A 25,630-nucleotide genomic window follows, 5' to 3' on the forward strand; every position below is an offset into this window, starting at 1 on the left:
TATTTTATGTTAGCTTTACAAGGAGGTAACCTGCAAAAATCCAGGTTTAGCATCAATAACCCAACTGTACAGCGGGTACGGAAACAGCAGATCCCGAGTCTTCCTCGGGACGCCTCATTGTCACCATCTAACCAACCACAGACCCTGTAGAGTCATGGTAGCAGTGGCCCAGGCTGGGGGAAGGGGGGGTAGGCGGTGGGGAGCACGGAACTCTGACCCTGAGAAGCAATCCCATCTTCTGTTCACCTCTGTTGATGTTTTTCTTGGTACCAAAGGTTTTTCAATTTTGGATTTTACCTGCATCCTGTGTGCAAAGTACCCTCAAGATATTGAGGAGATAAAGGCCTAGATCTCCTCAGGTATCCAACTAAAATGCTCCTCAGGTATCTTACTAAAATGCTTTTTTTGAAATCTGAGAAATCTATTATAGGGTTTCAACCCAGCAGTTAATAGTGAGATATTCTGAAAGGTATCTGATGAACTTTATTTTTTTAAAATAAGCACAAGAGACACCTGGGTGGCTCAGTTGGTTAAACATCTGACTTTGGCTCTGGCTCAGGTCATGATCTTGGGGTCCTGGGATCGAATCCTGTGTCAAGCTCCTTACTCTGCGGGGCTTCTGCTTCTCCCTCTGCCCCTCCCCCATGCTAATGTGTGCTCTCTCTCAAATAAATAAATTTAAAAAACTCTTTACAAGAATAAAATAAAGGGGCCCCTGGGTGTCTCAGTCGATTAAGCATCTGCCTTTGGCTTAGGTCATGTGGTGGGGGGGCTAGGGGGGGTGTCCCTGCTCAGCAGGGAGCCTGTTTCTCCCTCTCCCAGTCCCTCCCCCTGCTTGTGCTCTCTCTCTGTCAAATAAGTAAATACAATCTTTAAAATAAATAAATAAAATAAGCACAAACAAACCATGAATCTACACAGTGATCTTTTACAGGAACATTCTTTCTCATAGGTGAAATGAGAGCCAAGAGGGTAAACTTGGGTAAGTGTACTCCCTTCTTTCAGAAAACCTCATATATGAAAACCTAAGCTTATAAAGGGAAATTTAGAGTGGTTACTTGCATGGCAAAACCATGCTTCACTATACCAGAGGATTTCTAGAATAGTCCTTTCAGTGGCTAATTCCCAGCCCCAAACCCATTTCTCCCCCTTAGCTTAAAGACTGATTGGTTTACAAAAAGCTACCTTTTGTGACCTTCATTACCTGGAGTGCAAACAAACTAAGAGGCAATCCTTCTGACTCACTCTAGCCAAATTAAGGTACTCAAGGACTTCTGTTGTATAGAGGAAATTTCTTCATCCTTCCTTCCTTTTTTCCCTCCCCCCATGCCCCCTGGTCTATTTAATGCTTTTACTGTGCGTGTGTGAGTTTAGCACAGCCCATTTTCAAATAAAATCTTATTTCGTGAGAAAACTCCACAGAACGCCAAAGTTCTAAGAAACACAGTCGAAAAACCGGATCTCCAGGTCCTTCTCCAGTTCACTGCCAAGTCTCTAGAAGTCAGGGGTTTGTACCCACCGGTATTTGTATTTTCTTGAAACATACAGAACAGGTGGAACCGCATTTTCAACAAATATAGGAAATCAGTTCCTCTGAATCAGGCAGGCTTCAGCTGCAGGGCCTGAACCGACTCGGGCTAATTTAAGCAAAAACGGATTTACTAAACGGCTTGCAGGATCATTGCGCTGACTTTTGACCACAGAACTGGGACACCAAAGAACCAGTTTGACAAGGAGGAAGCTTCCTGCCCAGCCGCCACCCTCCACCCATCCCCCCTCCTCCCCTCCCCCATCCACCCCTCCCCCACCCCTGTGACTGCAAAGCCTTGCTCTCTAGAGCAGGAAGCTACTCCTAGGGTCAGAGACTCGGGCCCCATTTGTGCCCCCCCGCACCTGAAAAATGGGTGCCTTGCACTTTGACTCTCAACGCTAGCTTCCATGACTACACCCTGGGACAATGACAAATGACAAATCCAAAAGCCTCCACAAATGCCTTGGTCCCTACTTTTGGAACCCAGAGTATTTGATATTCTAGAACGACTCTGCATTCCAGCCCCAAAAGTGAAGGAAGGCTCACAAGAAGGTCGCAGTGGGCAATGCCAGTCAGTCACCAGACCCACCCATGCCTGTCCACTTAGTTCCATGGTAGAGACAATACTCTTCTGGGGTCGCACTCTAAAAAAGATCAGGAATGTGCCCCAAACCTCTTGACCTGCTACAAAACTCTCTTCTGTAAATTTTCGCTTTTGTATGACATTTCAATCGCTCCTGGCGCTTAGGAAAACACATTTCATAAATGTTGCACTTATTCTATAGAGCAATGTTTCTTTTTATTTGTCTGAAATTTATTTCTCTTTTAACTATCCAAGGGCTAAGCCTTCATGCTCAAATCATCGAGTACCCAAATGCGAGTCTTAGCATCTCTGCCCCAACCCTTCCTGGCTTTTCCACTTTGTAGATGGGGGTGGTTTCCTCAATCCTTTGCTGGAACCTCCTCCTCAGTCTTGTGCACAGAAGGGGAGATCCTAGCAAGCATGAACTTTCCGTCCCTCCCCCCAGATCATTCTCAGAGTATGATCACCCTCACTGTTACCATTCTGGAATAAAAGAACAGACAGGGAGATGCTCGGTCATTCACAGGCACCGAGAAAATTCTCCCTCAATTAGTCTAAAATCCTCCCGAGCCATTTAAAATCATTCTTGTTTGTCGGGGCTGAGTCTTTGGGAGGCAATCTGTTACAGACATGGCACCACCTGTGGCTGCGGGGCTGGTATGGGAGGTCTCTTTCCTAAAGTTAAGTGTTGAGAATCCGGTCAACAAAGGCATCGGGCGAGGAAGTTGCTACTGCTGTTCTTGTTTTCACAGGAGTTTTATTTTCAAATTCCTGAGGGCACACAGAAGGGTGGGAACATCTTGTGGCTACCCTTTCCCCAAAGCCAACTGTGGAGCAGCCAGACCCCAGCCCCTGCTCCTGGTCGTGTTCCAGACAGGCATTTCGAAGATAGCCATGATGAAAAGCAAACGACTCCATCATTAAGACCCAGACCTAATATCAGTGGGACATTTTTTTTTTCCCCCATGGAAATGATTTCTAAAACCAAACTCTACTGCAAAGCGGTTTTGACTTTACTTTGTAGACTTCCTCTCACTTTCTCTTTTCTGAAGGGAGAGGGAAAGAGAAGCAGTATCGATTCCACCAAGAGAGATTTCTTCTGGGCTCTGGATGGGTCGCGTGGGCGGGGAAGCCACCACGACACGAGTGGGCATACCGATTGGCACATCGTTGGGACCTGGCTATGTGAGGAGTCAGAGACCCCGAGCGCACTTCTCTCTTTGCTTTTCTGCTTTGTAAATCTCCAAGAGTGGCTAGCTTGCCCTGGGCATAGGAAAGGACTTGTGGGTTTTGTTGTCATTTGGCCAAACCTGTGGTCCCAGAGTCCCCTCCCAGACGGGCAGCTCACATCCTGCATGCAGGGACAGTGTAACACAGACACCAATGATGTCTGACTTCTCTGCGCTGAACAACGAATGCCTTGTGCCCCCCACCCCCACAGCCTTCTCTCTCCTCCACGTCTTCTGAAAGCCTCTGCGACATGCGACACGCACCATGCCCAGCCTTCCCGGGCTCCTCACACCCCTAAATATGCTAAAGTAATAGAAAGGAGGAATTAGTCAGGTGGAAACGTGATTAAGCAGGCAGGTTTATCTCCAGGCACAGGCTGCCTGAAGTGAGAGCAGGTTTCCTCCCCGCCGGAGAGCGAGAGTGGTTTCAGGATGCTGGGCGGTTCTGGCCCCACTGTCCCGGTGTCCAGGCCTCCTCCCGGTGCTGCCTGAGCTGGGGGAGTCCTCGTCTCCCGAGGCTCCTCGTGCCCGTGCAGAAGCTCAGCCTCACTCTGGCCTCTGAGGCCGCAGACCCTACAGACGTCTGTGCTGCTCCTGGGGTGACACAGGGGACAGCCACTGGCATGAGGAAGAGAGGAGCCCCCTATCAGGGGCAAAACGGAAAGGGCCTCCCAAAAGTGAGTCATCAAGCCAAACAGTATTTTCAGGTGAGATTTTTAAAACGCAGAATTAATGCCAAAAATCCATCATGAACAAACTATGAGTTTTAAATAAAGACAGGATCAACAGAGCTTCGGGGCAGATCTTAAAATTCTGCAGAGGACTATAAAGTAACAGTGTCCAGATCCCAAACGTTATGCAGGGCTTCCAAATGGTAGCGACAATGGGTCTGCCGGAGGTCGCAGCTCAGTCCCCCATCTGTGGCCTCTGGGGCAGGCAGACTCATAGCTGTGCTCCTCGGCCACCACCTGCTGGGGGACACCCACCGTTCCAGGTTCTGGGCTCTCTGGGGAGCCTGCCCTTCCCCAGGGCCTGCCTGTGCGTATTAAATAAACACACGCACACTCAGGATTTTCCGGAACACAAAGCAGAGCAAGGCCCCTGGCAGGGAGACAGTGTTTAGACTCTCCCTGGCTCACACTTTCCTGTTTATTTCCCATCCCAGCTCAACTGAATTACGCCACAAGGCCAGGTGCACCTAGGACGACGTTCCCAAATTGGCCACAAAGAGGCGGTCAAGGGCAGCGCCAACCCCACTGGTCCAGCCCCATCCCCCTTTCTCCTGGATCCTCAGGCCTGGGGGCAAACTTCTCATTCCCCCTCCCCCTCTCTGCTCACCTCCTTCCTTCCTTTCTACCCAAGAGTTGCAAAAATCACAGGCCAAAAAGTGCATCGCGGAGCTAGAAGAATAAGCACCTCGGATATGTTTTTAAATCTGCAGTGACCCTGAGCTCCCCAGAACTTGCACACCTGGCTGTGCTCAGTAAAACTCGAGAGCTTTGCAGAGGCGCACGCAGCCGCTTGGTGAGAAAACACCAGCCACTCTCAGCAATTTCGAGGCCAAGGCTGCAACCGGCTCCCGCAGCCTCTGTGCCCCAGGCTGCTTCCAGAACGCCGCCAGGATCTACCTGGACTGCCCGCCACCGCCGCGTCTGGCTGCTGGAGGAAACTCCTGCCGGGCAGGACAAAAGAACCATTATCTCAGGCTCGGCATTCCCCAGGTAACTCAGGTACAGAGGGAGGCACCTGGGCATTCATTCTTATCTTCATTTTATTTTGCAAAGCACAGGCTATCTTTCCAGGGACCCGAAGCTCCCTTATTTCCTGCAAAGCACAAAGGACACATTCCGCTCCGCAAGCTGAGTGGGGCAAGGAGAGCACAGAGCTCTGGAACCCAGATGCAATGCCCCAGCCTGGGGCTGGTGTGGAAGCCTGTGTCCTCTTGACCCTCTCCTGGCCCAGGATGTTCCTCAGGTGTATCACACCCCTGTGTGTCCCACTCCTTCAGTTGGGCAGGAGACAAAGAGAAACTGGAGGCCCGCTTCTGCCATCCAACTATGTGACCCCCCCCAAAATAAAAACAAAAAAAGGAAAAGAAAAAGCAGATTCCTCTGCGGTTTTCTTCTCTCATTTGTAAAATGAGGACCCTGGATTATTAACCTAAAAGGATCTATATAAAACTTAATGTTAAACTGTCATACCGATAATACAAATAATAATAGTTTCGGGTTGTTTTTTTTTTTTCCTTTCCTTAAGGCCAGTGAGAATGTTTGCAACCAGTCTTCTTGTCATCTGCAACCAAAGGAACAAAATCAAAATCAGCCTTCTTCCCCCAAAGCGTTCACTGCTCTTTTCCCCTTCAAGCAAGACATTTGCTTGGTTTCACGTGGCGTCTTCGCACTGTCTTGTGCAGGGGCCAGACCCCAAAGCCTTTTGTGGGTTGATCTGTTCCTGTTCCCTCCTACCCCGTGATCCCATCTATCTACAAAAACAAGTACTGGTCTGGAACCTTGAAACAGCAGGTTGAGCTTATGAAATCAGCAGAGAGGTCTAAATCCTTATTGTCTATGTATTTTGTTAAAGGGCCCAAACATTTTTTTGAAAAAAAGCAAAGCGACACAGAAACCGAATTTCCAACATTAAAAAAAAGCAAATGGTAAGTGGTAAGGACAGAACAACGGAATCCTTCCGCCTTCTTTTAAAGCTTGTTGAAAGGAAAGGCTGTAGCAAATTGCACACCAAGACCTCTGTCCTTCCGTGGGTGGTGGGAAGAGCCCTATGTTTATGGTTTTCACTAACAGGCGTGCGGCCCAGCCCCAAAGACAGTTTGGACTTATTGTTTCTTCAGCTTGATGTTCATTCAGTCAAGTTTCTCAGGACTTGTGTTCTCACAAACAAGATCTAATGAACATTTGGACCCTGGGATATGGGTTCAGAAGTATAAAAAGACACATGTGCAGTAAAAACAGGCATCAAAAACTACCCTCTGAGCTTACCCAGAGATCTTTCTTTCGTCTGGTTGGCCGACCTCACCACTGGAAGGCTCGCTCGAGTTCGGCTGCCTCTGGAGAAGGGACTTGGAGCTTCTCCCTCAGACATGGCTTCCAAAGAATCACCAGATGTCTCTGATAAATGCTCGACCGGGTCGCCCAAATTGGGAGGTTGGGGACTATGAGACAGCTTGGGACTTCTTGTCTGCAAAAGGTATGTGAAAGAAAAGAGAAAAATAAATGACTCTGAATTATGCTGAAAATATTTTCAATGCCATCAAGGTCGGCAGAGCTGGGCAAACAATATGGCAGGGGAAAAATCCGTTAGAAGGACTGGACACAGGAAACTGAAGATCCAGGGGGCAAAGTATCAGTTGTGGAAGTTACTGGAAAAAAACCAACCAACCAATGTTGTCCGGGAGTATTCCAATAAGATTTTTATCACTGAGCATCTACAGTACAAATTCCAGCTTGAACAAGCATTTGCAGACAAGCCACATCATAGGAAAGAATGATGGCAAATCAATTCCTTCGGCCCCACACATTTTAATGGTTGTTATGACAACAGACGGGATTGTGCACGTTTATGTATACTTAAATGGATAAGGCACTCACACCACAGAAAACTGAACACAACTGGTCCTTCCAAGTCTTCCATCAAGACTGTTTCCAAGATCAGTAAAACTAAGATTGTGAGGGAGACATTTATATCACAGTTGAATATCTTCCTCTGAGCCAGAAATCCTGTAGGTCAGATGATGTCTAGCTTTTGTTATCAGCTACCTCGCCAATCAGCAAAAAGCATCTAGAGTAACTTATGCACACACGGAATGTAACTGAATTCTTAAGTTATCTATGCTGTGACGGCAGGAAATTTCATGTGTAAAATGCTCATGATCTATTAGTCAAGGACATTCCTTGAACATGGACCAGGGGTGGAACAGTGTGGGAGACAGAGAAGATAGGACAAGAGGTTGCCTGATGTCAAAGCATTTCAGAACTGATGGGAGCAATTACTCTAGGGCACAAAATGACACAGATCAGTGGGTAATGAAGTGTACGGTAGGAACCGTGAGGTACATCCACTGATCCTTCCAACAGACACAGACTGAGTACCACTATGATCCAGGCGTTGTGCTAGGTCCTGGGGCCAGAATGATGCAATAAGGGGCATAGCCTTGCCCTTCTGGTGTTCACAGTCTACTCAGGGGACCAACACAGAAGACAAAGTAAAGGTGCATTGAGACGGTGTTAACTCCAACTAGTGGGGCTGGGGTGCTTGAGTGCAGAAGTCGGGGATTGGGCCAAAGGAACCCATTATCTCAGCTCTCCCTTCTCTCGATGCCCACCGGGACAGGCATTACAGGATCCCGGGCGCCTTCTGGAAGGCAGACTGATCGCAATGAATCAGGCAGGTGAGTTTTCTCTTCCTAAGACGCCAAAGGCGCTGAGGCACTGGTGCTGGGCAACAGGCAGTCCACAGCAGCCGGATTTTCCATTTGTTTGCATTCCTTCATTTCCTTTAAGCCTTCCTAAGGAGGCCCCTGCATTTTGAAACTAAACACCAATTAATTCTCAAGGCAGGAGCAGCTTCTCAGGTGTGCAACCTATGCCCGTGCTCCACTGTGGCTATCGTGAATTTTATTTATTTATTTATTTATTTGAGAGAGAGAGAGAGAGAGAGAGCACGCGCAAGAGTACGAGGATTCGGAGGGGCATGTTCTGAGAGGGGAAGGAGGTGAGAGGGAGGAGAGAGGGAAGGAGGGAGACAGAGAGAGAGAAGGGAGAATTTAAGCAGGCTCCCATGGAACCTGATGCAGGGCTTGATCTCATGACCCTGAAATGACGACCCAAGCCGAAATCAAGATCTGGACGCTTAACCAACCGAGCCACCCAGGCGCCCCACCCCCCGTCTTGAAATTCTTAGTGATTTCTGGAACAAGGCACACTGAAAAATACGTAGCCTGATACACCCGGGAACCCTACTGATGGCAGAATGATGAGCTGCTTTCCCCTCTCTCTTGCTAAACAAGGAGACCCCTTTTAGCAGCGGGATTATCGCATCACCTACACCGCCGCTCCTGGTTACGCCGCTCAGGGCCTTCCCACAAAGGAAAACCAGAAAAAGGTCAGTGCACAGATCCGTGCACTCCCTGGAGCATGAGCTGTCATGGAGAGGACCGACCTGGGTGTTTCAGAGCCAACGCTCAGCTCAGATTACCTGCCAGAGAGAACACCCATTAACAGTTAAATTGTCTCCTTGAGTTAATTTTTCTGTGCCAGCCCCCAAAAGTGGCTGATTCCCAGATTTATGGTTCATTAAGACCGCTTCTGGAATAAAGACTGGGATCTGGCTTTGGCACTCAGCGGGCATATTCCTTGACTAGAAAAATCCTTCCATCCCCTGGCTAGCCCATGGAGATCTAGAGAAAGTCACAGTGCCCTCAATGAAGAAGGTACCTGCTTGTTAATGCTCAGCAGAATATCCAGGGAAGATATCTTCATTCTGACTTAAAAAAAAAAAAAAAAAGATAACGCACTCAGTTTAGCAAAATAGCCAAGAGAAAATATTACTTTAAGCAACAGGGCCACGTTCCTGGCCTCTGCCGTTTTGGTCATCTCTGCAGCCCACGGCAGAGAGGAAACATTTGATGACTTGTCATTTTCCATTGCAAAAGGCAATAATGCTTGAAGAGAGTCAGAATCAAATTTCTGTTTCTCGTTCAGGGTCACCGTGGTGGTAATATGTATAAAAATAGAGTTGTAAGGGCTAACCTTTTTTTTTTTTTTAAACTTCCTGTACACAGCCACTTAGTTCCAAATATAAATTCTCCCTCTCTTTTTCTGTGTCATTCACTTTCCCCCTGCAAACTGTCATTGCGGATTCGCAGTCTCCTCACAGGGTCCCCTCCCCTGATGCCAGCTCTCACTGCACAGACATCATATAGTGCAGAGGAGACAATGGAAATTGCTGATACTAATGAATGTCGGCTACCCTGGGATTTGCTGTATGACAAAAGGCAAAAGGCATTTGGAACAGGGACTCTGCGCTCAGCACCGTGCTAGGCTCCTGGGGTTAGAAGTGCTGCACAGGGTTTTGAGCTCCTAAGGCACTGAAGGCATATTTTGGGGCCAAGGATAACATATTCATTAACAGCTGGACGAGAGGAGCTAAGAGGTGTGGCAGGGTGTCTGCAGAAGGGGTCTGGGGGCAGGACTGCTGGCACTGGAGGGTGGATAGGGTGGGGGGCAGGGAGTGGGAGAACATGTGTGAACTGAGCCAAGTCACACACCCCTGTTCTCAGGTCTCTGTGCCCCGGGGGTCACCCAGGAGGAGAAAGTGGGACATCTGCTGGCCTCTCAAGGGACATTTCCCCCGTTTCTCTCTCAGCTGAGCCCACAGATTCATGGTTCAAAGCAGCAGAGTACCGAGCGGTCTCTTTCTAGGAGGCAACCTCGGGGCAGGGTTTTGCCTCCTGCTACCCTCTTCAGTAATACCAAATATGTGAAAAAGAGTCACTTTTATCTGACTTGACGCTCAGCCATCTTTGAAAGAGTTCCGCCCCCAAATGATGTCCTCCTCCCCTGTGGAATTCATTCCTCCCTGCCCACTTGGATAAGCCCCCAAAGACCCATGTCCTATATGGCGGAGGCAGGGGGAGGGGGCATACAGGGCAGCTACCTGGGGACACTCCTGCTTTTGCACCTGTCATCCTAGGGTCATTCTCCGGAGAAACCCCCTTTCACTCTCAAGCGTATATTGGTTTGCGCAGGTAAGTGCTGTCACCCACACCCAGCTCAGTCACAGCTGACTGGACCAAGCAGTAGCCACACCTTATCTTGACCGGACCTGTTATACTCTCTCGCCAAGAAATGGAGACCTGGGACAGAGGAGCGATTTCATGTGAGGTCATAGGAATTCGTGGCTGATAGGGACAGGGAACGGGAAACAGAGAGAATACAGAGGAAGAGGTAGATCTGTTCAGAAAAACAGAGATGACAGATCCCCATGACCCAAAGGGTGGAGAGCAGCTATGTGGGCCACTGGGCACCCAGGGTCCTGATTTCAGCACGCTGGGGGGCCTTTCCCATTAATTCCTTCCAATTAATTCCATTTTTGTTCTTAAACTGGTTTGAGATGACTTTGTGCCTTGTAAGCAAGCTATCAGGGACACAGACCAATTCTAACAGCTCCCAGCCTTGGGCAGTTAAGACACTGCCACAATTAAAATATTAGCATGATAATACATGCATTTCACCGATGAAACTCTCTTTAAAAAACTATGGGGGAGGTTATGCTGTAGGGTTACTAGGATGGTTTTGCACGAAGTTGGGGGCACCCAAATATGTCCTCTCTACTGAAATTTTTACTGTGTATGGTATCCTTGTTATGTAGGAAAGGAGATTATTTTAATTAACAAAAAAGGGGGGCGGGATACTCACATAATCTCAGGTTTGGCCTAATAAAAAAGTCTTTACATTGGGAGCTATTCTCATTTTGGCTCAGGAGAAGCCTTTTCTCCGTCAGGCACAGCCTGTGGCATGGCATTTGGAGCGTTTGCCCCACGCTGCTGAGCGGAGAGCTGACCCTCACGGGGAAGAAACGTGGAGCCGTGAATGGTGGAAATTCTACATGAGCCATAGGAACGGGACTCAAGGGTTTGGAAGGCTGGATTTCCCTCTGTGCTTCATGGGGACCCGGGATACCAATTCATCGCCCTCTGTTTCCATCGCAACTTTCTAGATGTTTTCCCCAAATCCCCAGGCGACCTCCAAACCTTCAAACCCAAACAGGAATTCCTTTGGGGTCCTGCACCCCAAGGAATGGTTTGTGTAAACCACGCCACCTGAACTCCCCTCACCCCTTCTAGTCGTCCCTTCTTCAAAGAGAGCTTTCTATCACCGAGAGATGCTGGGGTAACAGGCCTCATGCAGGTCTCCCCTTGGCTCCATCTGCAACATGGGCAGACTGGTCCTCGAGGAAGGTTCTCCTCCTAGTGAAGGGATGAGGGGAGAGCGAGCCAGAACGAATGAACCGATGCCTGCCGCACCGTGACTGACCTACGGGATTCTCTACACCTCACCGCCACTCATGACCCTGGTCACCACCGAGAACACAAACCGTTTAAGCAACCTGCCTGAGATTCTAGCGAGTGAAGGAACCGGGACCAAGTCTGGAGGATTCCAGAGCTGACAGTCAGCGCTAAAGACATTTCACGGGGAGTCTGGAGATGCTGGCTCTAGTTAAGCTTCTACTGAAAGGTGGGAAACACAGAAGCTCCCTGAGTCCTAGTTTCTCGTCTGTTAAGACCAGAGAGGTTGAACTAGCTGGTTGTTAGTAAAGTGGTAAAGTCATTGAACTGGGCATCTAAGGACAAAGGATTAAGATTTCATAACTTCCACATACACACCACACAAAGGAGGAAAAAAACCCACATCACCCAGAAGAATTTCGTTTATTATTTCTTTCAAATTATTTACGCTATTGCACTTGCTGGACAGAAATACACGGCTTTGCTATAGCACGAGGATCGAGGTTTCTATACTTACATCCTCAAGCGTATGCAACACAGTTGGCCAGCATTAATTTTTTAGAAGACTGCCATACTTGCGTTTTATCATCATGAACAAATATTTGCTGAAATGTTCACCACGAGCATTATGCTGTGCTAGGAGATCAAATTTACTCTCATTCTTCACAATGTTGCTTTATTTGGAGATGAAAGCCAAAGGGAAAAGGAAGTTTAAGCTACAGGTACTCATGGTGGGTTTCCATTCCCATTTTTCGGACCCCTTAAAGTCAAAACTGAAATGCTGAGGTCCAAAAAAATGAAGCCTGCAAACATAGCTTTATGTAATGTTAGTCGTCAGGAACCGTGAGGTGTCTGGTTACTTGGGCTAGACACTTCACTTCAAATTCTGTTATCTTTTGAAAACAAAACTCAACATTGCCTTACTGAAGTTTTGCATCATTCTAATTAATGCTCAATTTCCACAGAGAATTCGGAGATAGGATGTTTCTCACATGCAAATGTATTTGGGGTGACTTATTATCCTAATACAGTTGACTTTTTTTTTTCCTTAAAGATTTTTATTTATTTATTTGTGTGTGTGAGAGCGACAGAGGGCACAAGCAGGGGGAGCAGCAGGGAGAGGAAGAACCAGGCTCCAGGCTGAGCAAGGAGCCTGACGCGGGGCTCGATCACAAGACCCCGGGATCATGACCTGAGCCGAAGGCAGACCCACTTACATCGGGAGTTTTTTGATGAATACAGTACAGGGCTGTAAGTGTATTTTCTTGTCCTTCTGATTTCCTTAATAACATTTTCTTTTCTCCAGCTTTCTGTAACTTAAGAATAAAGTATGTAACACATATAACACACAGAATATGTATTACTCAACTGCTTATGTTATCGGCAAGGCTTCCAGTCAATAGTGGGCTCTTAGTGGTTAGGTTCTGGGGGAGTCAATGTTACACATGCATTTGTGGCTGTGAGGGGGTCAGCGCCCCCAACGCCTGTGTTGTTCAAGGATTAACCGTACTCGTTAACTGACACGGTTAATTTAATCATGACATTCAGACATTTTAGTCCCATTTCTTGTACTCAGGAAGCTTTCGACTCAAACTGAGTTAAAATTCTGCCTTCAACTGAAGAGAACTTTCTAGTCCTTCGGTACTCTTGTGAAAGACTCAAGGAGCAAAATATTAGAAGTTAACAACCAGGGATCATCCCCAGACTTCTGTTTACTCCACCATCCGGCCTCCACAGTGGCCTCAGGAGAATTAAGAATTGTCGCTAAGTAAAGTTGAAGTGTCTCCTTTGCTTAGAGCCCTTTCTATAAACCACAGTGCGGTCCCTTGCCTCCCTTCTTTGCCTCCCCTTGTTTCCAAGTTGTTTTCTTTTCTTTCATTTAAGTAATATCTGTGTCCAACGTGGGGTTTGAACCCACAACCCTGAGATTAAGAGTTGCAGACTGCACTGACTGAGCCGGCCAGGTGCCCCTCCTTGTTTCCAAATTCTAAGGCCTCTGCGGGGTTTGGGCCTGGCAATGGGGAGAATGACAAGAGCTCTCCTGGGCGTATCTGACTTCCTCCTGCCCACGTCCTTACATAAACCCACCCCAGTGGCCGCATCTGTCTAGGCTGACGTCCTCTCCCTTCAGGTGGCCCACTTGCCACGCTCAGCCGAGCCCAGGGCGCACAGCCAGGTGTGTTTCAGCAGCAGCAGGCCCTGGGCTCCGCAAGGCTCCTTGGCTCCTTCCCTCCACTTCTGTGGCAGAAGGCCAGAGAAGCAAAACCCAAGCCGCTCTCTCCTCAGGGTCAATTTTGTGCTGATGGCCAGCCGGGGGAATAGACAGAGGACATCCACTATTCTAGAACATGACAGGTGGATGTGAGCACGAGTACACAAACATGAGAACGAAATGCTTGGTTTTATAACAATGGTGTTAAAGACTTAGATGAGAAATCGGCTTCTATTTTTAATAAAAATCTTGAGTGTAAGCAGTGCACGGTCCTGATGTGAGTACAAAGACACACAATGGACTGTTGCGTGCGTATCAGTGTCCCAGGCAAAAGTGTGCAGACGCACACCAGCTTTGCCCCTAATCAAGAACTCCTGGGCCTTACAACCGGAAAGACAGATCTGCCCAAACCCCACTTTAAGGCCGACTTCCAACTGTGCATACCTGAGATTCTCAGAAGTTTCTCCTGTCTTAAGTTTAGCTCTGAAAAATCAGTATTTCCCTTCCTCGGCTTGGACACCGGGGGGAAAGCATTTTCTCCAGGATTTATTTTGATGAGTTCCCCTTGATAAACTCAGTTTATACCCTGTTTCTTCAAGGGTAGGATTTCCGCCCCTTCCTCCCTCTTTCCACCAAGAGAGTACCCAGACATTCTTCATGATTTTCACCTGTGAAAACAGAAAAATGTTTCGTCTGGAGGAAACTCAGACGATTCAGTAGTTGAGCAAAGTACAACTGTGTTTTTTGTTTCCACATTTTCCTTCCCTGTGTGTGTTACTTCATTATCAGATCAGAAAGATGAAAAGGCAGCGAGGCCAAGTAGTCACTGCCCGCTGCTTCCCCAGCTAGATCCGGCCACAGGCATGTCACTGAGCCCTGCGAGCCCCTCTGCGAGCCGTGCGGGACCCCTCCGCTAACCCCCTCTCACCACGCAAAGAACCTTCTACAGATCCCAAGAAACAAATGACGAAGGCATCTGGTGCAGAAAGGATGCCTCCTCATTATTTAAAGAAGCACTCCACTACATAGATACTCGCTTTCAAGCTGTTTCTGTGGTGGATGACTCTTTTGAGATATGAATTTATCATGTCCTCATCGTTGTCAGCAACAAACAAACAAAAAAATATGGAACATCTACTCCTAACCCCTATTCTCTGAAACAATTGCCAAGCCTCTGTTCTCAGGTCATCCCGGGGGAGGTCTGTTAACAGTGTCTTCATGCTACAGAGGCCACCAGAAAGACCCTGGTCCTAGATTAGGTTTAGGAGGTAAGGATATGTGGAAAATAAATATGGGAGGGTCCTCCCACCCTGCAGAGCAGAGGAAGATTGCTAATTGGGCAGGAAAAAGGGGGTGAATGATTTGGAGGGCCAGCTAGAGGATGCTAGTTTTGAGGTCGGTGGTGGTGGTCATGGTTGTGGTGTTCCTCAAATCATGGAGACCTGGATTTCAGTTACAAGGAGTGGCCCCACCGAGCAGGATGGATGTGTGGCACGCTAGAGCGGCTGAAACCAGTGCCCAAGCTTAGGACGCTTGCCAGACACCCCCATAAGCCCACCGCACACGGACTGCTAGAAGGCCATTATACGGAGTCCCCGGAGACTCAGAAACCTTACCCAGTTTTATGGGACTAGATGCTGTCCTTAGGATTTATGACCCCAAAGTGACAAGAATCAATTTCTCAATAATTGCTGAAGCCAAGCCAGATTAATTTGATTTGCAAAAATTAGAGAGGGGACAATTCCTGCACTAGTGGGTCGGGGAGCAAATCTGTAGAGATGACATCTGAAATACAGAATAAATAAGCCTAGAGTCACATGAAGGTGCACTAACAAATTACCATGGAACCAAACCATGGAGCATCATGCCATCATAATCCGGGCTTTTAAAAGGATTTTTATTTATTTATTTATTTTACATATAACTTGAGAAATGGAAACAATAAACCCAGATATTAGCACTGGATTTCTTTATATGGTAGTATCCTGAGTAACATAATTTCCTCTTTCTTTCTCCAAAATGAGAATAGCCCGCTTTTGCAGATCAATGACTGAATAAGCGTATTTTTAAAGAGCTGATCAGAGGAAGGGAAGACTAGCTCACAAAACATTTAGAATCCAGAAAGATGCTTGTCTATGGTGACCTGAAGATTCTGCGGTTCATTCCTGTCCTTGCAAGCATATTCTTTCTGTATAATGAGATTCCAGGTAAAAGGACTCATCCTTCTAGATGGCCCCTGAAAGGAAGACAGGAATTCATGGGGCGGGGGCAGGGGGAGACAGGGCAGGGGTATGAAGACGCATTTTCATTTTCATGCCATGCAAAACTGTGCAGGAATCCAGAACTGTGTGGACTTCCACTTCCAAAAAAGATTACAGCTAAGGAAGAAGAGCCAAAGCCATCCATTACATTCTGGACATGCAGATAATGTGCTTTACCTTTTAAGGAGACAAGATTCTCACATCTGAAGCTCTTCCCCTCCCCCCGCCCCCATATCTGTCATTCTGACACCATTACCATAACTTAACTTTAAAGTTCGGATTAAAATGTGACTCCAGGTAAATCTGAAGTTTTAGCCATACTTTATAGTCTCTTGGATATTTTCTACATTTCAACCCCTTCACGGTATGTAGATGATCCGTTTCTCATTTTTTTCCTTTAAGTCATTTGTGCCTAGAGGAGCAGCTAAAACCAGTTACCTTCCAGATAGGCCGTGAGCCCCTTGCCGGGTCAGCGCGGGGAGGGGGGGGGCAGCCTTTTCCACTTTCCGGATTGGAGGCCACCTGCCCGCCACGTGTCCTACCTGGAGTATGACCCAGACTCACTTTCTGAAGCAACACCTTGAACTGGCTGTTCTCGGACCTCCCTCCAAAGCCAGAAAGTGACCAAGACTTTTCAAAGAAGATAAGGCCAGGCTGGCCTCCCTCTGTCTTCAGCATTCTTCCGCGGGGATAGAAAGTTACACCATCAGCAAGTTCCAAATCTGGATCTCGTTAGCTAAGCCCCCCACCCCTTTCAGACACACACTCCTGCCATTCTTATCCAGTGTCCTGCTTTCCTCCTGACCAAGTGGATACAGAGTAGAAGGCCGACTGGAGAACACTGAGGTTTCCCTGTGGACCCCGTCTATTCCGCGGATGGACACCCTCCTCTGATGCCATGAGCAAAACAATAGTACTTCTACAATTTCGAACAAGGAAAATAATTTCACATCCTGAAGCAGTAATAAACAGTACTTTGTGCCATAATGAGAAGGATGCAGAACATATATAAAATGTCGCATATAGAAGAAAGGCTGACCGTAAATTTAACATTCAAGCCAATCCCACCTCGTTGTACTCCTAAATTTTGTCTCCTCCTCCTCTGAGGTTTTGCCTTCGGATTTTTAGTTTATCCACCCAAGGTAGAGGTCTCTTTATCAAGCTGCCTTGAATCAATCACTCAGTCTCTCTCTCTTTTCTGCTTTATTTTGCACCAAGAAGGTGTGCCGTAGAAACAAGTAATTTTCACAGGCTGGGGCTCCTGCTGTCCTCACTGGGAGAAGCCAGATGCCTTTACAATTCAGAGAGCCAGGAATGCACTTAAAAGGCTTCAGGATAAAAGGTGTCCAAGTCAGGGCTGCTGTTATTATGGTGATGAAAGGGAAGGGGCCTGCTAGCAGGCTTTGAAATTGCAAGACAACCAGCACAACACCGAGGGCTAAGCAGACCCCAGAGAAGGCCTCCTAACAAAGCCAGCTGTAAATTCATGCCCACGCCCAGGCCGCAGTGGGGCCCCTACAGCTGAGCGGTGTGGTTATGAAACCGAAGAGGCCTTCCCTGCTAGCCGAGGCCCCTCCCCTGGTCTGTCCCGGGAGATCTGAAGGTGTCCCCCGCAACACCCAGTGAGGAAGGCCCCAGGGAGGGAGCTGAGCCAGCAGGGACACTGGGGTGCCCAAGGCCTCCATGCCTCCAAATGCTTGTGGCCAGGCCCTCCTGAGACATTCTGAAAAGAGGCTTTGCTGATACTTTCCAACTCCCATTCACAGGCGCGCACGCGCGCGCGCGCGCGCACACACACACACACACACACACACACACTCCCCATCATCACCAACATCACCACCACCACCAGCTGCTCTCCCAAGGGCCCAGGAATGCTTTTCAAATGAAAAAAGACCTGTGAAAGGTCTAGCTTCAGGCTGAGTCTCTTTTTTCCTCTAGAGCTGCCCTAGGAGAGCACATCAGGGTTTGGGAAGACGGAAGACAAGATTTAGAATGAGACCTCTTTCCTTTTTATCACACTATTCTTATAGAATCTTCGTAGACTCCAACCCTGTTATGTGCCGGCAGTGACCCCATGTGAAGGTTTTTTGAACGTTTGCTCGCACTTCTCCAAACTAATCAGAGTATCTACTTGATGTGCTTGTGGTGAGGGGTCACTGAAAAATAAGACACAGGAATCTGTCAACCAAAAATGAGGGTGGTTCTAGATAGCTGGGCTCCCTGAGGTACTGCGGGGTGTCCCTTAGCTTGTGGGGCCCCGTGTGAGAGGAGAGAATATGACCAACCTTTTTCCGTGTCCACTCTGCCTGACGTGGGTAAATGGTGACTTCCAGTTTCCAAATGGAGAATGTGACATCCTCAGAGGCTGAGTGGGACTCCTTTACCAGAAAGGAAGATTTCCTACCTTATTATATCCCAATCCTCCAAAATACACTACTGTCATTGTAACTTGGGTATAAATGCTTGAAAAAAGAACCCTTGAAAAAAATTCTCATATATCCTATTATTGGCTGATACATCAAAAAAAAAAAAAAAAGTTGGTGCTGACAATTTGTTTTAAGAATAGTGAGGTGGACCCCAAACTGCACGGTTTATGATGGAGAAGCCCACATCGGGAAGTCAAATCTCTGTTCTGAAAGTAGAAAGGCACGGTTAAAAATGGTCGCAGATAAAGCTGCAGGGAGGAGCCTCGAGCCATTCTCTTCCCCAACTGCACCCGTTACGCACAACACACATGCAAGGAAAGAATCAAGCTACCTCTGCTTTTGATGAATTACAGAAATTACAGAAACATGAAAACAGGGGCTCCTGGCTGGCTCAGTTAAGGGTATACCTTCGGCTCAGGTCAGGATCCTGGGGTCCTGGGATGGAGGCCCACATTGGGCTCTCTGCTCAGCTGGAAACCTGCTTCTCCCTCTGTCTCTGCCTCTCCCCCTGCTTATGCTCTCCCCCCAGCCCCGTTTCTCTATCAAATAAATAAAATCTTTAAAGGAAAAAAAAAAAAAGGGAAAGGCAATGAAATCAGTGTGGTCACTGAAGGCTGACGGAATGGGAGGAAGGCCACTTTTGTACAAAGGCCAGTCTGGCGCAGGCTTCCTAAAGCGCCATGTGTTGAAGGCCTCACAGCAAGGAGCAAACACCTCAGACCTGTGTACGCTCAGGAGACGAGAAAGAAATAGGCCACGTTTGGCAGCGGGTGGGGAGGGGAGAGGAGGTAGGTGGCAATGTGCCAAAGGGTCAGGTGGCACAGTGTCCAATGCCGAGCCAGGTGTCTAAGCACTGGAATCTCTCCCCACCCTTTCTAGTTCTAAACGGACCCATTATGACCTAGAGGACAAGAGGATTGTGGGTAAATAGTATGCCGAAAGCCAGCTCTGGGCCCAGACTGCCTGGGGCCAAATCCCAAATCTGTTACTTATTAGAACGATGTGGCCCTGGGCAAGTAATTTAACTTCTCTGTGCCTCGGTTTCCCCACTTGTAAAATGGGGACCCCAGCATGCCCATCCCCTGGGCTGCTGTGAGAAGTCGGTACTTGTAAAGCACTTGGAACAGTGGCTGGCACACACTGAGTCCTGTGTGAGTGTGTCTGTTCCTCTCATTTATATTGTGAAGATGCACTTCGGCAGAATGGTCTGGACCCTACACGGGATGTCCTGGAGCTGAGGGAAGGAAGAGCCGTAGGGCTCTGAGGTAATCCGAAGGACACAGCTTCTGTCTGACCGCCATGACTACCGTGCCTCAAGCAAGCTGGGGAGAAGGGGGTCCCGATGGAGAGACCCATGCTTCATAGGACTATACTATGATCTCTGACTTAGCCCCATCACTGCCAATTCCACAGCTCAACTTGGGGAAAATAAATGAAATATTTGGAAGCAAGCATGCAATTAGTGTTCACTTGAATATTAACTCTCATAATTAAAACACACACACACACACGTGTTTCAGAATGCAGCAAGCATTTGGCTGGCTTTGATGGGTTTAAGTCAGGCCTTGGGGGAGCGGGGGAAAGGACAGACGACCGGGTTTAGCGGCGGATGCTGATTAGAATGCCACACGCAAAGGAATAAAAAGGCAGGAGGTGAGGTACAACTCAATGCAGAGAAAGAAAAGGTGGGAGTACTAACTCGCTGAGCTGATTCAATTTTCATCAAGTACCTTTGAATGTCAAGTTCTGCCTGAAGAGAGATCAGCATGCACTGCAAAGCCTGCATGACAGGAGAAAAAGAGAGAGAAAAAAAGATAGACAAGAAAAAGGGTGAAAAATATGAAGAGAAAAAGAAGAGGTTGACCAACATGGACCATTTATTCATTCATGAGGAAAATGTATCACAGTCAACCCCTGTCCCGCTCAAAGAAGGAGAAAACGGTGACAGTCCCATCCTTGTATTTTAGGAAGAATGTTGAAATGTTGAAAGCAAGCCTTGACTGGCAATGAGTTTTCCCTACAATATCTTGCCATAGTTGTATCTAAATTCACCTTGTCGTTTGAGAATGTGTCACTTGGGCCCACTGTCCTGAGGTTGTCCCAAGGCTGCAGGGGAGCTATGGGAGCCTGTTGAACCAGACTGAAATGCCTTCCTTAGTCTGAGGGCAGTTGGGTGGGGAGGCCCAGCCTGCCATCTTGATTGGCACTAGCCACCAGGCTTCTCTACGAAGACTGGCTCATGAGCACTGGGCTCTGAGCCTGTCCTCTGCCACAGGATGACAAGACTCTCATGATTAGACCCAGCGTGAATACTTAAAGGAATGGAAGGTCAGGATTACAACTGAGGGAACTAATTCTGTCATTGAAACCTGGGTGACCCTGGAGTATGCGTCTTTAGTTTACTCTGGCCAGTATTTAAATATTTCAGTTCTCTTTGATCCACAGATTAATTTTTAGACTTTATTTTCTTTTGAAAAGACCATGGCAGAAAAACACTTTTTTGTTTTAAAAAATGAAAATTTCCATAATCCTGCTGAGCAAATGATTTACTCTAGAATCCAAAATCAGCCAGTGAGAACTGAAGGCTCAGAGAAATATGTCCACACACCCACGTTCACAGCAGCATTATTCACAACGGCCAAACAGCAGAAGCAGCCCCCGTGTCCACCAATGGATGAGTGGATCAACAAAAGACGGCATATACACGTAACAGCTTACTTAGCCTCACAAAGGAAAGAAATTCAGACACACGCTACAACAGGAGTGCACCTTGAGATTATATGAAGTAAAATAATCCAGACACAACATTTGAACGACCAACCTATACGGAGCCTCTAAACCTCGTCCTAACTGAATTACGTAGTATCCGTGATCCATCCCGCCATTAACAGACACAGAGAGAATACGTATATATAATCTGTTTTTCTTGTATTTCTGAATAACTTTATATTATTTACAGAACCCGGTTTCATACATACCAGACACAAATCTCTATAGGAAAAAGAACAGCATCTGGGTGGCTCAGGGATCAAGCGTCTGCGTTCGGCTCCAGTCATGAGGGTCCTGGGATCAAGTCCCACATGGGGCTACCTGCTCAGCGGAGCGTCTGCTTCTCCCTCTGCCCTCCCCTCAGCTCATGCTCTCTCTCTCTCTCTCTCAAATAAATGGATAAGATCTTAAAAAAAAAAAAAAAAAAAGAACATTTTAATACCAATGGCGACATCCCCAAACCCAAAGACGGGTCTCCAGACAAGAACGGTACTAAAATGGTCTACCCAGAATGCATTCAGAGGCGGCCCATAAAAAGGAAAATAACTCGAAGGGACTCGGAAGAGGAAAAAAAGGGTGACACCATGAGAAGAGCTATGAGCTGGATTGGCCTCATAAAAGCCCTTTGCTGGGTGAATATATTCTCTCTAGAAAGGTGAGGCTTGCTGTAGGCTCTCCGATTCTTTACGGGCTTCATCAACTATGAAAGAAATCTCCCGAAGTCGGATCACAAATAATAAAGCCCTGTAGGTGCGTGGTAAATAAACGTGCAGGACAGAAGCAGGGTGACAGACGTGACGAGCTTCTGTGGACAGGCAAGGGGAAAAGGGTGCAGAAAACCAGAGTCGGCAGGCCAAGGACACGGGGAATAAAATGGGCTGAGACCAGACAGCCCTGCTCAGTGCTGGCGGAGAGCAGGAGAAGGCAGGGGAGACCAGCGCCCCTATAAAGAGGCTGCCAGGAGGGCAGAAAACCCAACCACTCTCCAGAGGGGGACTCTCGGCAGAGGAAACAGGCCCAGTAGTAACAGAATACTAAGACAGAAGGGGACAAGGAATGGCCCCAAAGCAGCTGCTGTAGGCAAGAGCTGTCCGAAACTCAAGAAAGCAGGGGCAGAAACACAGGAGAGGTCAAAGGCTTCAAACTTGGAACAAACACCAGCCAACTCTACCAGTTGCTTTTTTTCCCAGCTTCATGGATGGAAGTCGAGGAAAACACAGAAGCTGGGAGGAAAGGACTCTGGGGTGCTGGAGAAGCAGGAGGCCTTCCTCTCTTAGAAGCTGCAGAAGTTCCTACAGACAAGGTGTTCCAGAACTTGAGGCCACAGGAACTTGAGTTCTGGAATGCCAGGTACCTTTTCCCAGGATTACAGAATTAAACTCAAGTGAGAAAACCTCCTCCCTTGTCGGCAGGTTCCGTACTGTGTGTGAAATGTTTCGAGCTCCGCGGGTTCTGAGCCCCGCCAGTAAGGAAGTGGAGGGGGAAAACTGGATCTTATTAGGCCACTCACATACTCTGGTTAAATCAAGTGTGTAGAGCTTGGAAGTCTGATTTATAGATTTGACCATAAAACAGAAAATTGTTCCTAAAAAAAAAAAAAAAATCAGTGTGGGTGGGGAAGGAGTGGCTACGAGTCCCTTCAGAGAATTTTAATGGCGAGCTGTCGTTTATGGACATCACGAGGCTACATCAAGCTAAGGGAAAATGGGAAAACGTGACTGGGAAAACGCAAGCCTCACCTCACGGAAAAAGCTATAGCGGTGATCATAACAATGCCATAAAAATTAAGCAGAAGGACATTTTGATTATTTCAAAGACTCCTAGTAAATCCAGTAGTGATCATTAAGAGGAAAATGGTCGGAGTGTCTAGGTGGCTCGATCAGTTAAGAGTCTACCTTGGGCTCACATCATTGCTCTAGGGTCCCGGGATCGAGTCCCACAGAGCCTGCCTCTACCTCTCTTTCTGCCCACCCCCCACCCCCGCCATGCACACGTTCTCTCTCTCAAGCAAATAAATAAAAATCTTAAAAAAAAAAAACCAACACAAAAAAACAGAAGAAAACGGTCAAGGGAAACTACAGAGGGGAAAGGTGCTTCAGATCTCTTTCAGAGGCTAAGTGCAGCAGGAAGAGAAAGAGGTTCAAAAGCTCCCCCGTCCTAAGAATAAAGACAGGACTGACAGGACTGACGAGCCTGAGAAGGGCAGAACAGGAAGAGCAGATACTGGGTAGATGCCGTTTGCTCTTTTTCTGAATTTTCTAGGATAACAATAATTACATAAAAATAATAGGAAAAGAGAAGAATATTGGTAAAGATGGCAAAAGGGAAATATAGGTCCCTTGGGAGTGAGAAAGAGAGAGAGAGAGAGAGAGAGAGAGAGAAAGGGAGAGAGAGAGAGAGATGAATCATAAAGGGCTTTGGAGATTTGCCAAAACTGAAAAGCTCGAAAAAAGGTTCTGATTTTGCCCGGAAATGGAAGGCTTTCTGATACACTTTCCTTCTAGTCAACTGTCGACTATTTAGGAGTAATTTAAGCGGTCTGAAGACTAACTGTGGTCAAAGAAAATGTGTTCATGAAGAAAACGACAAGATCTCGTGAAAACATGTCTGTATTAGGAGTTCCCCAGACTTTATAATTACACAGTAATCACTGAGCTGTCCACCGCATCTTCTTCTAACAAGAAGATCTAATTGCCAGAGCCTTAACTTAGAATTTTCTTCATGTTTCTAAATTGGCGGACCCCTATTTCCTCTTCCTCCTCTCTTACTGCCAATACCCTTGTTCTTTATTTTACCAATGGAGAATTATCAGTATTAGTTTCCACTTAGTTCAAGATTCAAGGGATGCAAAGGGCTATTTTTACCCAATTTCTGAAAGCCCTCTGTCTCCTGCTTTTGGAACCACAGACTGCTACTTCATTTCTGTAAGCCTGACTTTCCTTATCTGGAAAGGGAGGACAATAATAGTATTTACTTCACATAGTTGTTATGAGGATCAAATGGGATGGGGACACGGAAACCAAGAGGCACAATTCCTGGCACAAACTAAGAATGCAAATGCTAGGAACTTGAAGCCTTTGTTAAAAACAACCACATTCTCCCAAAGATGCTTTACTGACAATAATGAAGCGATAAGTACCCAAGGCCTTAAAAGGGTGCATATCCTTCTGATTCAGCATTCGATTTCAAGCAACTGACTTTAAGGAAATAAATAAGGAATTTAAGGAAATAAGGAAATAAGGAAAAAAATTAAGGAAATAAACAAGCGTGCACACCACGGAACCAACCGAACTAAGCAGGCACTAGCAATGATGAAGGAGCAGAGCCTGTAACAACAAAGAATGGAGTTCATGGGTATAATTAATCGGGAAAAATCATGGTAGGTGAAACGACATGTGTTTGGTTTTCCTTGAGTCTATATACTTGGAAAAAAAAATAGAACATACACCAAAATGTTGGCCCATATGGGTTGTCAGATCATGATTTTTTACCCTTTATCTGTTCTTTCTAGCATTTCTAGAATAAACATGTATTACTTTTGTACTAAAATATATGTGTGGGTGTGTGTATTTATTTAAAAGTTGCCCAGGATTTGCGACTTGTGCTTTTCTGATTCGTTTCTCCCTGCCCCAACTCGAAGTGCTGAATACAGTATAAACAGCTACAGACGAATTTAAAAGAAAATCAGAAAACAAGATTTTGTTCATTTGATAGACTTAAAAATGGTGAGAACAGTAAAATCGTATCTGAATGCACAGCCTCTTTATCACTGGTTGGCTTGTCGTTTTTTTCTCACGTTGATTATGTATCAGTCGCACCACGAGGGGGCGCCTTGAACTCGAGGCGTACCATGAATGCAGTCCCTAGCATGAGGGTAGGAAACCGCTGAAATCCCAGTCTTGGGAGGAAACAAGACACACTTCACACTGATGGCCTGGAGTCAGTCTTCAGCTCTTCGGAATGCCCCAGAGTCCCTTGTACAGTGCATTTTCGCTGTATGTAACCAGTCAGAAAAAATTACAACGGGTGACCGTTTGTGTCATTAACACCGATGACAGCAGAGAGCTGATATCTGCAAGTCTAATGAAGTTGCCATTGAAGAAAGAAAAATTCGTAGCAGCACCCCCTCCCCGCAAAACTAAAGAACATCACAAAAGCCAATGTTGGGGAAATTGTGTGAGAAGTCATTCTATCCTAAAGACACACAGTTCTACCAGTAACTTGGGGACCAAAGCAATTTTAGGTTATTCGGGGTAAAAAGAAAAAGTTAATTCTGCGAAGAGACCCAACTGTACATAATTCCTTTCTAAAAATGTTTAAGATACGAAAGATGGAATAAAAGTAGGTAGCCTTGAGAGACTTTGTGAGTCATGGTCAGTATTATAATTAACAATAACCTTAAAACATAAGATAAAGTCTGAGGAACTCTCAAGAGTAAACAGACCTCCCCCACCCCCCGCCAAAAAAAATGCAACATCTGAAAAAGAAAAAGATTCAGGGCAGAAATCCTAGGAATTTCAAATTTCCTGAGAATTCCAAATAATTCTACAGTGAATTCATACCAGTGATGGGGGATATAACTTTTGGAAAGAG

General features: G+C 46.8%; 1 protein-coding gene across 7 annotated transcripts in view; it reads right to left on the reverse strand.

The window, feature by feature from the left end:
* The window catches only part of KIAA1217 (KIAA1217 ortholog), a 289,157-nt gene that overhangs the window by 133,424 nt on the left and 130,103 nt on the right, over positions 1 to 25,630 (reverse strand). For 6 of the 7 annotated variants that reach the window (XM_032880810.1, XM_032880813.1, XM_032880817.1 and 3 more), the window contains exon 3: positions 6,340 to 6,538. In XM_032880810.1, the coding sequence (XP_032736701.1) occupies positions 6,340 to 6,538 (199 nt within the window). Of the gene's footprint in view, positions 1 to 6,339; positions 6,539 to 19,967; positions 20,049 to 25,630 lie in introns of all 7 variants that reach the window. The other variant, XM_032880809.1, reaches the window with a different exon arrangement.

This window comes from Lontra canadensis, unplaced genomic scaffold, assembly GCF_010015895.1.
Source record: "Lontra canadensis isolate GAN:19392208 unplaced genomic scaffold, GSC_riverotter_1.0 scaffold72, whole genome shotgun sequence".
NCBI lineage: Eukaryota > Metazoa > Chordata > Mammalia > Carnivora > Mustelidae > Lontra > Lontra canadensis.